The sequence below is a fragment of the Vipera ursinii genome (genome assembly GCF_947247035.1).
Source record: "Vipera ursinii genome assembly, chromosome: 2".
Lineage (NCBI taxonomy): Eukaryota > Metazoa > Chordata > Lepidosauria > Squamata > Viperidae > Vipera > Vipera ursinii.
The window spans coordinates 132,971,395-132,988,852 of record NC_139513.1 but is presented as its reverse complement, the minus strand read 5'-3'; the positions used below and the strand labels follow the sequence as shown (position 1 = coordinate 132,988,852).

Below are 17,458 nucleotides of genomic sequence, written 5' to 3'. Positions count from 1 at the left end.
GACATTTTAGAATGCTTTATTACAAGCAACAACGTTCCAGCAAGGCACTTTAACATAATAGCAGCAACAATATTGCAGTACTTTACCACTGATAGATCTGTGAGTCTAATATATAATTCTATTAAAATTTTATACAGCAAACTAAATATGCTTTAAAATGAGAACAATTTTGCCATTCACACAAAAGTAATTCATGAAATCAGTTAACAATGGGATATAACTAAAACTGAATGTGAAAGATGAGGGCAAGGGCTACTCTGAAAAATACGTTTTGTGCTACCATGCAAATGAGGTTTTTGAAGCAAGTCTAACCATCCCTTGTCCCAATGTTAATGAACAGAAAAGAGGACCATTTGAAGAGATGAGGGAAGCAAAGGAGAATCTTCAGTGCTTGTGTAACATTTAGGAAATGCAGTGGTGCTTCTCTGGACAATTGGGAGCAAGAGAAAAAAATGACTAACTTCTCTCTTGTAGTGAAAATGAGAAAGTTTAGAATGTGGGAATGTCAAGATAATGGATAATCCCCTTTCATGTAGAAAATACAAAGTGACTGGCTCAGAAGACAGACTGCTATAGCCTTAAGGTTTTGGAAAATATAGCCCTAGCTTTAGAAGTACAAACTGCTGGGCTAAAATGTTCCATCTGCAGCCACCACTGTAGCAAGCTATGAGAAAAAAAACTGGTTGGGTGGTGCCTGGTGTGAGTCCTTTGAGAGCGATGGAGCAGAGTGCAACTTTGATACCACTTCCGAGGAAAGAGCATATATCCCTTACAAGTAGGTTCCGAGAGTAAAAACATGCCAAAAATTATGAGCTAGGTCAAACAGGAATGAAAGCACGATACACAAATTAATCTCTGCAATCTACTGGAATACAAGACTACAAACAAACTGGCTACTGCCCAACTAATAAAAAAACTGAGGTGCTGCACTGACCCCAGCACATCTTAGAAGACTATTGAGCTCAATGTTGGGAAGTCTCTTGAAAGCCAAAGCAATCCTCGGTCTTCTGATAGGGAAGGCAGAAATCTCCAAAACTTTTTTGACTGAGCAAATATATCAATAAACAGTCCCAGTAAGAATGAAGGCAGTCAATCCCAACTTAATTCTTCAATGCCTGAAAGGACAAAGGGATACGAGAATGAAGGGATAGGATCAGATCAATGGTGCAATGAGTTAGAAATCTCTTGATCAACCACCATGATACATCAAAGCTACAGATTAGACTGAGAATTTTAAAAACTCTGGCAAAACAGTTAGATATTGCTGCCAAGAAAACCAAATGGATAGACCCATTGCTAGTATCCTGCTAATTATTTTTCAAATTTGTATCCATGCACTGCCTACAAAGCCAGCCCATGGCAGTCTCTTAACAAATCAGAAGCACATGTCAGTGGGTTTTCTTTTTCTTGAAACTAGGTATAGAATAGAGTAGAGTAGAGTAGAGTAGAGTAGAGTAGAGTAGAATAGAATAGAATAGAATAGAATAGAATAGAATAGAATAGAATAGAATAGAATAGAATAGAATAGAATAGAATAGAATAGAATAGAATAGAATAGAATAGGTGATAGGTAGGTCATAGATCATAAATCATAGTTACAATCAGTAATCATAAGATACAAACATTTTTTTCTTTGTCTAGTGATTTTATTGTACATTTAGCACCTTCATATGCAATCAACTTTGTGTAAAAGAAAAACCTCGAATTTATTCTTTAACCATCATACTGAGAACCTAGGAAACAGCTGGGATAGCTTGATTTTCTAAATATATAGATCTTACATTTGCATCCTAGTCCTAGTATGTGTATGTGTGTGGGTATTAACAGATTCACTATTTACAGAAGATCAATTGGAGTATTTCATATACAAAGGAAATTTTTCATTCAAATTCTACTAAAGTTTTAACCATGCAGATGAACTTCTCATTATTCTAGTAGAAAGTTATTTTGAAAACAAGGTTCTAAAATCCAACATGTATCATGGCTTTATAACCAGATAATTCAGGTTAACTTTTTTCTACCAATAATATAAGATTAGATACATCGTGGCTGATGAAATTCAGAATATCAGGTTCTACAATAGAAAGCATAGACTGACTCATTAAAAATATTTTATCAAAGACAAACACTGGAAGTACTGTATATAAGATAAATAAAGAGAATAGGGTCAATGCTGCATTTTTAGATGTTGAGAATCAATATTATTTGTACTCCTAAGTACTAGTAATCGTTTTCTAATACAAAATGAAGGATGAACACTCCAAGAGAATAAAGTAACTTCAAATAATAAAAATAATCATTTAAAAAACCTGAAGGATGTAGAAGTTGAAATCTGCAACATGGAATATATCAGAAAACAACTCTTTCTCCTTGGGTTCGTTCCCACCAAAGCATGCTATTTAACGTTCCAAAACTTTCATCTTCTTCTTGCTCTTTGGCAAGTTCCACAAAAACCTACGAAGAATGCAAGTTTTTAATACAACAAATTATTTAACATCCTTGACTGATCAAAGCCTTAGTAAATGGTACAAGTCAATATTCATGAGCCTATTTGTGATTATGGTATATGGAAAAATTTTATTTGGAATGTAAAACAAGAATATGATGATGAGTTTAAATTAATCAATGGTACTTTCATTCAGATCTGTTGCAGGGATGAAGGTCAAGCTTAGTTATGAATGAAATGGGTAAAATCAGAAATGTCAGAAACTATGGATGAGTGAATGTCATTTCAATTATTCTTGATTTATATGGAATTAGAAAACATATATATATATATATATATATATATATATGTGCATAAATAAGTATAATACTGTACAATTATTTGGAAAGGTCTGAGTTACCTGTTCAAGGGTTGCTTGAGAAAAGCTGTACTCTTCAATATTAAAGGCATGTTTTGCTGTTTAAAAGAATTAAAAACTGTTAATTGCCATTGAAAGACAGGTATCAAAATATCTGATATTAAGATACTTTTCAAAACAAACAATTCCATCTGATGTCAAAACCATTGAACAGCTAGATCATTCCAAAAGTCCATGCACAAGACGACTTATAAAACTACTATCCAATTGCTGAATTGGGACAAAATCCAAGTTTTGTGTGCACTCTTAGTTAATCTATTGGAATGCTTTTCTCAGTGGAAGTTATTTCCATTAACAGGAGAAATTCTGTTGGATTTTTTTTCGTCTGCAAAGTCTTTTTTGAAAAGTAAGAGGGGGGAAATCAGCAGTAGTGTACTAGTGTGGAAGTGGTTTCCCTTGATGGATGTACTTTGTCAAGCACTGTTTACAGCTTAAAAAAAAAGAATGTCCATTTGTCAAAACACACACCTCTGTAACAATTCTAATGTTCAACTAATTTCTCTACACAACCTGAGAGCAAGCTAGAAAGGCTAGAAATTAGGATATGCGGTCCTTTGAATTTAATCATCATAATGTGACTGAGAACATGCACACAACATCTGTCTACACTGTATTAAAAATCATGGGATCACGTGGCTGCTCTGTGCAGCTGCTGAACAATCAGATACAGCTGCTTCAGAGCATTGCAGATAGATGCTGTTAGATGCTGTTTTCATGCCTCCAAGCACTTTATGATATTGAATAGAAAATAATACTTCATTTACTGCAATAGCTTGACATATATTAAATGTATCTCTGACTGAACAGAAATGGATGAAATCATGACACGAGATGGCGAAATGATGAGGATACATTATGAAGAAATTGAAAAGATTAACAGAGAGATAGGCATTCTAAGGTTATCAGTTCACTTAGTATTGTTACCTCACCTTCCTCAAGTTTGGAAAAAGACAGGGCAAGTGAGTGGACATCTTCCTTTGGGATTTTGTATGATAAAATTGAGCTAAAGCTGCAACAAATAAAAAGAAAGTAAGTGTATTCCAAAACAAGTAGTTTGAGTAATACTAGATTTGGGTATTTTAATGCAATGTCATTAGATATTTCATCAGACATGAGGGGTGTGCAGGAGGGTCAATGACATCAAAATGACAGAGGCAACCAACAAGTGAAGCCCTGCCCTCTTTTAATATGTATGATACATTGCACACACACACAAACACTGTGTACAGTCACTAAGTTATGCTCATCATTTTGAGACTGTTGACCCTGCCTATGATAAATACTACTGTTTTATCTTTGCTTTATCCACTTATGAATAATAATAATTACTTATTAGATACCTCTGAGACATAGTACAAATCAGAAAGGCAGTGACTACAAAATTCCACTCTGTATACTAAATGTAATTCACAACTTAATAGCCAAACCAGTAAATAAACGTTAATCACTGAGACAAACTAAACATGTTTAGAAACAATGCATTCTTATATAATTGGGGGTGTGTGAAAGCCCTAATAAGCAGGCATATACATAGAATGAAGGCTACTGCTAAGCTTGTAAGCCGCCCTGAGTCTTCGGAGAAGGGCGGGATATAAATGGAATTAAAAATAAATAAATAAATAAATAAAATACTGCATAAAACAGCATTAATGTAAACTGCCAAGATTAATTAGTAGGATGGGATAACCTGGCCCTAGACCAGACATGTCAAACACAAGGCCCGGGGGCCGGATCCGGCCCGCAAAGTGGTTTCATGTGGCCCACGAAGCCATCCTGGAAACAGTGAGGAAACACCCCTACTGCCTTGGCCCTGGCCCAGAGACCCTCCTTCTGCCAGAGACCCTCAGATATGTCCCACTCCTGCCCGGGCCCCCATAGGCACCCTTGATGCGAACGATGTAGAACTGGCCATGCCCACCCAGTAGGCCATACGCACTCTAGCCACGCCCACCCAGCAGGCCACTCCCACCCTGGCCATACCCACCCTGCCCCTTAAGGGCAACTGCAATGCTGAGTTTGACACCCCTGCCCTAGACTAACTAATAGTCATATAAAATGCTTTTTAGCTCCCTTTAAAGGCCAATAAACTTTCACAGGGAGGAAGACAAAAAGGGAGCTGATTACAGAATTGCAAGCCCAGGATCCTGAAAGAACCTAGAGACTACAATCCTGGAGGGAGAAACTGAAGGATGGTCCAGTGCAAAGGAAATAAGGAGTAAAAAGGATTGCAGGGAAAATTAAGATAGCTACTGAGAAATTTGTGATCAGAGAACTCCAAATATAAGTACCAATGGTTTTAACTGGGCTCTGGCACAAATAAGTAGCCAGTAAAGAGCCTTTTGGTACAGCAGAACATGAGAAAACGGGAATGTTTCAGATAATCGGGAATGGAACTGGGCTAGAATAAGACCTGAGACACAAAAAGGAACACCTATTAGAAGACTTGCAGTAATCTAAGAGTTAAACACACACACACACACACACACACACACACAAAAGCACTAACAAAGCTATATTCTCCTCCATTGTTCCCCACCCTCTTCCTACAATTATTCATCATATCTCTATTAGTTTTTATAATATTTATATTTTCATGTGGGATTTGGTTTTTATGTAATATATTTTGTCTCTGTTATATTTATAATTTTTGCTGATTAGGTTGTTGAATCGCACCCAGAATCACTTTTTGTGAAATGAGCAACTACACAAATTTGATACATAAATAAATCAAATTGTGACCCTTGCTCTAAGATTATCAAATGGGTGTTCTGAGATGGGAGGCTATAAAGAATTGATAAATAAATATACAAATAAAGTCAGCTGATCATCAACCAAAAAACTTTGAGGCTGCAAGTGAAAGAAATTGAGACCACTCAACATCTCTGGAGACAAATAAGGGAAGACATAATACAGGATGGGAAGGATAATCAGGCCAAATGCTATCTCTGACTTACGCATTTTCAACTTGAGGAGATGGGAACACATTCAAGAGGAAATGCTAGTAAGATGTGGGCCATGCACTGTTATCAAAGGTCCCAAAAGACCAATAGACTAAGCATTATCAGCATATCAATGATATTGAAAACCCTAATTGTAAATCAGGGAACAGGATATAGGACTGATCCCTGAAAGACACTGAATATAAAAGAAAATTGCTGGGACTGTAATCCACCATGCAATATTGCAGAAAAAGGATAAGACAAAGAACATTTATATCAATCTAGGACATTGGCAATGATGCCCAGGAACCATAATTTAAACAACAATATTCAATGGTTGAGACAGTCAAAATGCTGCCATCATGTCTAAAAGGACTCGTTATAGCAATAAAATATTAAGATTTTAGCACTGAAATATCATTCAATGTTTTCTTAGTTGAGTTCCTGGCTGAAATCCCGACAGTTATGGATTGAAAATGTCATTAGAAGACAAAAAACAATCAATTGTGGGAGGATACTCTCAGAAACCTCAGATCAAAAAAAAAGGAAACAGAGACCGAGTCCAGTAACCTGAAGACAAGAGGAGATCCAAGGAAGATTTATCCAATAAAGGACAAAGAGGAACTTGCTCTAAAGTTTGAAAAACTACCAGTGGTTAAAGAAAACTTCAGCAGGACAGAAAACTGGTTAGAAAAAAGAGGCAGAAGAATAAGATAAATGTACAAGAAAAAGGATTCAGAAGGTAAACTTGTATTAAGAGAGATCAGCAAAATTTTTAAACACAGATGATTTTTTTTTTAAAAAAAAAGAAGATGAAAATGAATTCACCACTTTATTAAAGGAAAAATATCCCATGTTCTTGCATGAAAGAGAAGAGCTAGAAGACTGTGTACTCCGTGGTTCAGCAGTGGATGATGCTAATAAGGAAACAAAACAAGGGGGTAAACTAGTGAGGACTCCTGGTTTGAAAAATGAATGACAGCTTGAAACTAAAGCTTGCTTTGTCTCTCGCAGGTGATATAATTATCCAAAGTTTCTGCATATGTTTGGAAGAGGCTCTCTCCAGTTGCTTTTCTGGCCTACTGGCAGCCCTTTGTAGGACACCAGATCAAGAAACTGACACTACACAGATTGAAGGAATGTCGGGACAGATGTGTCATGCCGATACCACGCCCACCCCATTGCTGGCAATGGGAAAAAAGTCGCAATACATTGTGACACGTCACGTGACGTTGCGAGTTTGACACCCCTGACCTAGATAGTCTGCATACTTGATTTAAAGCCTATATCATAATTGTTCTGCAATAAATATTGCTTATGTAACTTGGTGTTATTACTATCATCACTTGATAGGAAAAAGATCTACTGAGAATTTTTTAATTTTTAATTTTAACTGGTTTTTTTTATTTTTTTCAGGGTTTTATTTAATCTTTTTTTTAATTTGTTTTAACGTTTGTATTGATTTTTTTAAATACCCTGTAAACCGCCCTGAGTCCTTCGGGAAAGGGCGGTATATAAATCTAAATAAATTAAATTAAATTAAAATTGCTAGTTAAATTGCTAGTTAAAATATATTGAAAACTCTTTTAACTGACTAGGTCACAATTAGAAACGTATTAGTTTGATTAAGTTGACTATGTTATAACTAAGGGAAGTGGAGAGGGAATTTTTGTTGATGTAACCTGAGCTATGTACAAATAACCTGTTATTTGATATTGTTTCATTTTGATTACCCAACCACCGTACTGCTTCACAAATATTTGAGTGTAAATAGTATAAAATTAATAAAACTTATAATAACAAAAAAATTGCTAGTTAAGCATTCCATGATTTTTAACAAAAACCAACTGCCCATAGAATGAATTTCATTTCATACATTAATTGTTGAATCTGTACTATAGAAGCCTGGGCTTCTCAAATTGCATCTTTATGTTTTTTTAAATTGATCAAAACTCAGAAGTCAAGATTTTACCTAGCTGGCACAGATCAGATTAGTAATGGGAAGGACCTAGAGTGAATAAAAAACGGTACTGTAGTCAGGCATGTTGCCACCATATATTATTCTCTCTAATCCTTATGCTGAGTATATAACGAGACAACTCTAGTTATGTGATGGAATTGATTAATAGCCACTTGACTTGCAACAGCAGCCTTTTACCTTTCCTGAGGTCTTCCATTGGGAAAGATATGCAAAATTGCCCTCTGGAGCTGTTCCTTCATCTGTAAATCTGGAACTTCTTTTAATTTCATGTCTAAGAAATATCCTTTGCCAAATTTAGTCTTGAGGTGTTGAACTGTCCCAATGCACCTATCAATTGTTTGAGGCAGGAATAAGAGAAAAGCAAAAATATATTTAATTGTAATTTTTTCTTTCTCCCCCCCCCAAAATGCCCCAATATCTAGAGAAGATACCTCAATTTTCCAGATATCAAGATGGCCACTCGATCACACACGGCTTCTGCTTCTTCCATGTAATGAGTAGTCAGAATAGCTGCTCTCTCTTTACTTTTAAGGGCTGCTCGTATGGCTTTCCTATCAAACATAATAGATATTCGGGAAAGATTAGTCTTGCTAGGCCAACTCTTCTTCATATCATTGTCTATATAAGGTCCCATCTGATTAGCATAAAGAGATCTATCAATATTTCCCAAAACTAAAGCTGCAGCTAGGAAGAACAAACAGGAATTAAATCCAGACAAAATGGAGCTGCTGCTGGTAAGAAATTTTTTTAAAAAATAAGGTTCTGTCTATTTTGAATAACATTGCTTATCCCTTGGAAGAGTAAGTTTAAAGTCTGGAAATGCTCTTTGATCCTCAACTCTCCCTATAGAAATAAGTGATGGCTATGGCAAGGAGTATTATTTATGTATTTGGTTTCTATGTTCCTCAATTTCAAAAGGCTCTGAGCAGCTTTCGGGAAATAAAATAAAAGAGCTAAAGCCAATTAAAAAAAGAAAATACTTAGCAATTAAACATGACCAAGCAGTTATGCCACCATTCACAAACAGAATAACTCACTTTGTTAGGCGCAAGAAACCACAGCCATACATGAAGGGTTCAAGATGACTACTTTATTATATTCCACCTATACAAGAATATCCCCAGACTCTTCCTTCCTTGGGAACAAATATAAAGCTCCATGAATCTTAGGGGAGACAGTCTCAGGGCTAACTCCTCGCCTGATCCCTCCTCCTTGCCAGGCTGATAATTTCACAACACACCTCTCCAATAAACTCTAGTAAAAAGAGTTTTTATGACTCTTTAGAAGCTTAATTGAGAGGATCCCCCAAACCAAGGAATAAGCTGTTCCACAAGGGAGAAGGGACTATCATTGAGAAAACCTGATAATGGGGTCCCTGCTGGTTGTATTCTCTCAGCACAAGGATATTCAGAAAACCTTCTCTGACTGTAACAGGCAGGCAAATTAAACCTGGATAAGGCAGCTTCGGAGAAATTTGGGCCCTGAGCCATGTGGGTCTTTAAGGTGGTAGGTGGTACCTTGAATTGCACTTGGAAGCTAATTAGCATGCAATCAACCTCCCATAGTAGAAGTACTAGATGGCCAGGTCAGGATACACCCCTAATTCCTGGGTTGGTATATATTTGTGTTATTTGGTATTTTTGCTACTTTTTACTTGGTCTTTGCTAATTAATAAGGAGAGCTGAACATTTGAGTTTATAGAAAATGGGGTGAGGAATGGAACGAAGAGGTTGTATTTTATAAGACAGGGATGAGTTGTTAATAAAGCCACTTTGGGACTTTTTGTGAGAAAGTAGGGAAACAACTTTTATTTTGGGATTTGTTAGAATTATACAGAATTATAGAAGTAATATAGACTATTATTAATTTTAGGGTTAGATGTATCTTTATTTATATATGTACCAAAGAAAATTGGAAGACTTTTTTTTTTTACTTTTTTCTTTTGCTTCCACATTTATCTTGCTTTTTTGTCTGATTTTCCCGTTTTGTTGCTTTTAGTTTACTTTTTTGTTTTCAAATTTGAATCAAATAAAAATTTTAAAAAGGGAAATATATCCGCATTCCATGCTGATTATCATGGCTGGATGCACAGTCAGCCAGATGTTTAGACTGGATTTGTCATTGTTATCGACCTATCAAATCCTTCCCAAGGATTTGGGATAGGTAGATCTTGTCTAATAGTGCTAAAGATATTGTCGCAGGATGTAAGCTGTTCCACGTAAAGCTGCCTTTGGCAAGTAACTGATGGTGATTTTGTCAATGCTTTTGTCAGTGATTTTGTCAAGTGATGCCTCAGAAGTTTTAGAATTACACTCAGGGCACCTATTACTGTTGGCACTACCTTTGCTTTCTTCCCTCTAATTTCTATATAAAGGTCTTGATATTTTGCGATTTTTGCCAATTCTTCTGTTCTGCTGTTTCCAGGTTCTGCAACGTCCACTATCCAGCCTTTTTCATCTCAAATGATTGTTAGTTCCAGGGTGTTATGTGATGAGTGCTTGCTTCTTTGAATTCTAAAGTCCCAGAACAATTTAGCTTTTTCATTTTCTATTACTTCAACTCTTTTGTAGTCTCACCAGGACTCTCTTGCAGGCAAATGGTATTACTTGCAGATATTGCAATGTACTGCTGTTGCTATTTTGTCATGCCATTGTTTGTAGGCAATCTGTGCGGTCTTCTTGCAGCAGCTAATTTGAAGATCCATTGTTTCTTCAGTTTCTTTGCAGAGATGGCATTTGCAATCTGTTGCTGTCTTCTCAATATTTTATTCCACTTATTCTCAATTATGAGATGCAGTCTTAACTCCCACATCCAAGTTATTGCTTTTAAAAAGCAATCTACTGAATATTCTTCTTCAATCTGAGCTATAGCCATTAAAAAGAACTCTTTGAATGAGGTAATGTGACTCTAGCTAACATTAATATCCTCTAGCCATGTTTTGCTTTTTTAAAACTTATTACTGAGCCTAAAATAGTTGATGGGTATAATATGCTTCGACTGTAATATTTTTCAGGGGAAAAATATAGCAGTTCCCTTTAAACAAATGCTGCCTTGTGATACTTTAAAAACCACAATCCTGCATGAATCCATGAAATTGAATCAAGTCCTCTGCAATCTAAGATTACTCAAATTTATTAAGCTGGACAGTAAGAGAAAAATGATTAAGGAGACAAACGGTGGCTGGGAAAGGTGGGATGGTAGCAGCAGCACTTGAATAGATAGATGGATGTTATGCCAGCAATGGGGAAATTTCTGGTTATTCTTGTAGAATCTCTGCAGCAATAGGACCTGCAGTGTACTGTATGTCATAATAAATGTGTTACTTTCCCAAACCGCCCAGCTGAAAAATAAAGAAAATATGCTTCTATTTTAAATTTTGCTAATGTTGCACTTTTCTATTTCAGGGCTAGAGAACAGATTCTCTTCCAGTGGTGAATTCACCAGATCATCCATGTAAAGTGAAGAAATGCTCCCTTTATTATCTCTCAGAGGTTTATGTTCTTGTTGCCTTCCCTCTCAGAGCCACTTTGTGCCCTCCCTAATCAGAATGCTGGGTACCACCCAGTCAGTCTGGCACTATGACATTATCTCTCCATTCCTTCTTTAAAAAAATGAAATATATTGTGTGAGTCAAGTAAAGCCAGCCCTGACAGCACTTTTGCAGAACCACTACCAGGATCAGCTTCATCTGCAATTAATTTTACACCTGCCCAAAGAGCAAATCATGAAGAAAGCAAGGAGGGTTGACACAATTGTAAGAGAGGTTTCGATCTCTGTTTATTGTTTATGGCTAGTTCCTTTGAAAGTGTTTTGAAATATGAAGGCCATTAGTCTTCTAAGATCTGTTAGACCAGATGTTTACATAGAGACAGATGGGGAAAGAGTAGAAGCCTTTTTCTGCTTCTTGGGATCGCAACTTTGTAGTATGTTCGTTTTTGTTTCTATTCTGAGCATTGTCTTTTCACCAAATTTGTTATGCTTAAGTTATTTTTTACCAAAAGTAAAATGCCTTTTAAAGGCTTACAGAATGGATCCTTCATTAATCATTGCCCATTCTGGCCCACTATGCAACAGGATGGATAAATTTAAAGTAAATAAATGGTTGCGATTTCACATTAAATATATTCTCCATGTCCTTTGGAGACACTTACCACATGTGCTGTTTTGCTTTGGGGTCCATACCAGTAGATGGTTCATCTAGTAGAGTAATACAGGGACTACCAAGCATACTTAAGGCAAAACATAGCTAAAAAAAGAGACCAGGGTGGGGGGGACCACATCAGTGATGGTTATTTACTTTTAGTAAAGCCAAGTGAAGAAAACAAATCACTTCAAGATGGATTGCATCCATACAAATTAAAGTCAAATCTTCCAAAACTCTCTAGGAGACTTTCTACATCTGCTACTTTCAAAGAAGTGTCAAATTTCATTTTATGTAACCGAACATGTTAAAGAGGACATAAGGTAAAGGTAAAGGTTCCCCTGCACATGTGTGCTAGTTGTTTCCAACTCTAGGGGCCGGTGCTCATCTCCGTTTCAAAGCCGAAGAGCCAGCGCTTGTCCGAGGACATTTCTGTGGTCATGTGGCCGGCATGACTAGACGCCAAAGGCGCACGGAACACTGTTACCTTCCCACCGTAGTGGTCCCTATTTTTCTACTTGCATTTTTACGTGCTTTCGAACTGCTAGGTTGAGAGAAGCTGGGACGAGTAACAGGCGCTCACTCTGTTACACGGCACTCAGGATTCGACCCGCCAAACTGCCGACCTTCAGATCGACAAGCTCAGCGTCCTAACCCACTGAGCCACTGCGTCCCTCCAAAGAGGAGATAGCAACTACTAAATGACCTGATGGCAGTTTTAGTTCTATTCCTCCAGATGAAAAGATATTTGGGATATTATCTTATAATTCTTAATGGCCATGGCAAAAGATTAAGGGAAGGAACATTTTTTTCTCTGCTTACATAGTTAAATGTTTATGCCATAGCATGAATTAGAAAGTTAACTATTTCAGAAGAAAACCAAACCTTTCGTTTGATCCCTGCTCCAAGTTTCTTTACTTTTTTCTGTAGCTGCTCCTTAAAATCAAGTGCACTGGAGATGCTGCAAGAAAAACAAACTCATTTTTCTGTCTTGAAAGGGTATTATACCTGTAAGCAATGTGAAAAAAGCAATATGGCCCCCAATCTCTTGGCCTTCCTTCCCCAAAGGGATCAAATCTTGGTTCTGCAGCCTTGGGTGTGAGGAGGGGCACTAGGACAATCCAACTTTGGGGCTGGCTAGTTCCATGAGAGACCCCCCTCCCCCTGCTTTATAATAACCAACATTAAATGGCCATCTTAGAATTTTGTCATTAGTGTATATATATTTTTTAAAAATCCTAATTTAATTTTAATTTTTATACATTGTTTTATCACTTATATTACATTATATTACCACCCAGAGCCTCTCTTTGAGGGAGATGGGTAATTTAGCAGTATGAAAACAAATAAATATGAGAGATCTTTATACTCAGCATATGCTATGATGTTTTTCATCATACTAATTAGAGGTTTGTGAAATTACCCTATAAGCAGTTTTAACAATAAATCATGGTGTCAACTTCCAAAAAAGTTGACAGTTTGGACAGTTGATAACATGTCAATACGTGCTAATGAATGTATTAACATGTATCAATGAATTATTAGCATATATTAATGAATTATTTTTTCTATTAGCAATGTCTTACCACTTTATGACTTCTTTCAGGTCACTTTCACTCATTCCTTTGATGGCACCATATATTTCAAAATGTTCCTGTAATGTGATTTCAGGCCAAAGTGGGTTTGTCTGTGGACAGTACCCCACAAACTTCATGGAATCATCTTCATTATTATCACCTGAAGAAAAGTCTCCCATCAGCACCTATAGATACACCATTGTTTTCAGATGATAATTCTAATTAATACGCCAGAAACATTTAAAAGTTATTATACGCACACCTTACTGAAATGACAGTAATAGGATATATTAGCTCAAGGAGTTCAGTTCTCTTTAACCAGTGGGGTGCAGTAGTTTGAAGAAAAATCAAAGTTTTAATTTCCACTTTTCCACTGAGCTCCCTTTGTAGATTCTTGGGAATCTATTTTAGAGGACAGCTGTTCTTAATATAAGATGAGGGGTGACTGAAAAGCATGTCATCTAGAGCTCCTTAGAAGAAAGGTAGGTTATAAATGTAATATATAAAAGGAAAAGAGGCTCACTCCATCCTTCCATCCATTTATCTGGATAGCTCTTCTACGTCCCTTCCCCAATTTTGCTTAGTTCAAGCACTTATTTTTGTAGTCAGGTCATTTTATTTATTCAATTCAAAGGATAAAATATCACAAAAAGAGGACTTTATGAAGAAGCTTGCATGAGGAACCATCAGTGGACACATCACTAAAGTGTATTAAGAAATATACTTCCAATGCTATTCCTTCATCATTCAACATATATAATAATGAATATTCAATCTCAATATGAAATATTCAAGTTATCAACTCAGAATTACCACCTGCATTGTAAGATCTTTTAGATGAGAATGCCATAATGTCCAGTTGCAAAAACTAGTAAAAAGATATGGTTAAAATCAATTACCTGGCCCGAATTTGGTTCAATTTCTCCCACCAGAATATTTATTAGCGTACTTTTCCCAGCTCCATTTGGACCCAGCACTCCCAGTATTTCCCCTAAGAAAAAAAAATACCGGAATCTGCAGTTTTTGCTTGGCAAGATTATCCATCTTTTTTTTAAATATAGAGTCCATAATAAATAACTTGTAACACCAACCTTTTTTTACACAGAGGGAAACATGATTAGTTGCCACTTTCTTTATTTTTCTTCCAAGAAGAAAATCACTCTTTTCATCATATTCTTTGTGCAAAGAGTGGACTAAAACTGCTGGTTTCTAATTAAGAAAGAATGCAGAGCTTATATCTGAGCTAGAATGAATATACAATGCAAATACATTCCTTTAAATGAATAAAAACACAATTCAGTTACTAACCTGGATCTCATTTAGAATATAAAAATGAATGTACATAGATTAAACATTTCCAAATTTGGTGGTGGTGGGGAGGTTATCTACTCAACATGAGATCACTATCTCCCCTCTCCCGCACAACTAATATTGAACAAAAATATTCTTTCTTTACATTGTGTGGGAAATAGGTTTAATTCTGTTTCCCAAGTTGGTTGTGGTTTCTGCCACTAGGAGGTGTGGTCTGAACAATCACAGTAAAAGCACTCCTCTCGTTTCCCAGTTCCTGCATATCATTGTACAGCGGATCACAAAGAAGCTGAAATGAAGAGCTCCTGGCACAGCAACATACAAAATGTACAGGGACAGGAGCAATGCACTATAACACTCTGCACAAGAACAGCAACAAACTATTTTTATTTTTCTTGAATGCAGTATAGTATAGTATAGTATAGTATAGTATAGTATAGTATAGTATAGTATAGTAATTAGAATTAGAATTAGAATTAGTATAGTTATTAGTATAGTATAGTAATTAGTATTAGAATTAGAATACTTATTAGTATTAGTATTAGTATTAGTATAGTACAGTACAGAACAGAACAGGGACTTTGGAAGTCTTCTACTCCAACCCCTTGCTTGGCAGGAAACCCTATACCAGGGGTGTCAAACAGCCGGCCCACAGGTTGGATGCATCATGCCGAAACTGTGCCCACTCCATTCCCAGCAATGGGAAAAAAGTTGTGATACGTCACAAAACATCACATGATATTGCGAGTTTGACACCCCTGCCCTATACCAGGGCTTTTCAACCTTTTCACCCATTGTACCACTTTTAGGATATGGCAACATCTGAGTACCACCAGTGGCCTAGCAAGGTGTCAAAAACTTGATGACAAACAAAAAACAAAAAAGGGAAAAAAGTGATGAAATACATAGTCCTCGACTTACAACAGTTCACTTAGTGACTATTCGAAGTTACAATGGCACTGAAAAAGTGCCCTCCAAGCCACAGCCAAACAAGACATCTGCCTGCCTGCCTGGTGGCGCTCTTCCTCCTGTCCAAGGTTTTCATTGTTGTGAGCATTTCTGTTGAGGATTGGCAGCGGGGGTGGGGTGGGGGGTGTTTGGTTTTTATTCCCCCTGTCTGCTGGGTGTTTGCAGCAGGTTTTGGTCACTTCACATGACCCTGGGACACTGTGACCGTCATAAATATGAATCAGTTGCCAAGCATCTGAATGTAAATCAGAAGACCCTGGAGATGCTGCAACATTCCAGCTGATTGGCGCTTCTTCTGGGCTCAGCAGAAGCGCCAGGATCAGCATCGAGCTCCAGCTGGAGCCTGGAGCTGATCCTGGCACTTCCGCTGAGCCCTGACAGCCCTACATCTCCAGCCATCTCTTGCTCAGGCTTGTGCGGTGCTGCCACCGGTTCAGCTCATTCCCTTCCCCCACTACTTTTCTAAAATGGTCGCGTACCACCTGCCAGGTGCCAATATTTATCACAGGTGGTACCCATACCACTGGTTGAAAAGCCCTGCCGTATACCATTTCAAGCAAATGGCTGTCCAGTCTCTTCTTAAAAACTTCCGTTGTTGGAGCATTCAGTTTCTGGAGGCAGGTTGTTCCACTGATTGTTCTCACTGCCAGGAAATTTTTTCTTAGTTTTAGGTTGCTTTTCTCCTTGGTTAGTTTCCATCCTGCATTCAGGTGCTTTGGAGAATAGCTTGACTCCCTCTTCTTTGTGGCAACCCCCGAGATATTGGAACACTGCTTACATGTCACCCCTAGTCCTTCTCTTTGTTAAACTACTAGACATGCGCAATCCCAGCAACTGTTCTTTATATGTTTTACCCTCCAGTTCCCTGGTCATCTTTGTTGTTCTTCTCTGCACTCTTTCTAGAGTCTCAACATCTTTTTTACATCATGTTGACCAAAACTGGAGGCAATATTTACCTCTTCACAGCTCTGACAAGTGATCAACTCTTTTACCCTCAGCCTCTCTGCTGTAACATCTTCATCCTCGTTCTCATCATGCGGCACATCAGGGAGTTTCCAGGGCTTGAGTTTCACAGGTGTTCTGAAAACAGGTAAAAGATTCATTCTCTACAATGGCTCTTTGAACAGACAAAATAGACAGGAAAATATTCCATGTAATATTTAACAATAAGGTAACAAGACCCCTCAAATTAGCCTGTTTTTATTTGGAAAAAGTTCCCAGGTGTCATGATGTGAGGAACAATTCAACATAACAGGGAGAAAAGGTACAGATGCAAGTCTGCCCCTTTGCTGAAACATCTATCAGGAAAAAGAAAAAGCTTTTCAGGCCACATACTTTAAAGTCTAGGAAGCTTTAATGAAAGATGATCAATGGAAAAGGTCAGGAGAAGCTGGATCTTATGTAAAAATAAATGATAATGCCCATTAATTCAAATGAAGCTGTAGAACAAATGATGATCAACACAAGGATATCTGCAGACTTTCCACCAAACAATTTATAAAACATAGGATCAGCAGAAGGCACTTGTAAATATATCAGCAAAACGAGTGGAGAAGGAAACTGGGTTTGAAAATATTGGGAAATGTTATTTAAATGGATACAGGTGGTCCTCACTTAACGACCACTTGTTTGGGGATTATTCCAATTTGTGATGGTGCTAAAAAATAGTAACAGTT

General features: G+C 37.1%; 1 protein-coding gene across 2 annotated transcripts in view; it reads right to left on the bottom strand.

Annotated features, from left to right (window-relative positions):
• Positions 1–17,458, bottom strand: part of LOC310633596 (cholesterol transporter ABCA5-like) — a 76,558-nt gene continuing 59,100 nt past the window's right edge. For both annotated transcript variants that reach the window (XM_083351384.1, XM_083351385.1), the window contains 12 exons: positions 16,739–16,862; positions 14,594–14,711; positions 14,402–14,493; positions 13,512–13,687; positions 12,811–12,886; positions 11,936–12,030; positions 8,216–8,335; positions 7,962–8,111; positions 3,794–3,873; positions 2,847–2,902; positions 2,310–2,454; positions 1–1,115 (listed from right to left, as the gene is read on the bottom strand). In XM_083351384.1, the coding sequence (XP_083207510.1) occupies positions 2,350–2,454; positions 2,847–2,902; positions 3,794–3,873; positions 7,962–8,111; positions 8,216–8,335; positions 11,936–12,030; positions 12,811–12,886; positions 13,512–13,687; positions 14,402–14,493; positions 14,594–14,711; positions 16,739–16,862 (1,192 nt within the window). In that variant the 3' untranslated portion in view covers positions 1–1,115; positions 2,310–2,349. The remainder of the gene's footprint in view (positions 1,116–2,309; positions 2,455–2,846; positions 2,903–3,793; positions 3,874–7,961; positions 8,112–8,215; positions 8,336–11,935; positions 12,031–12,810; positions 12,887–13,511; positions 13,688–14,401; positions 14,494–14,593; positions 14,712–16,738; positions 16,863–17,458) is intronic.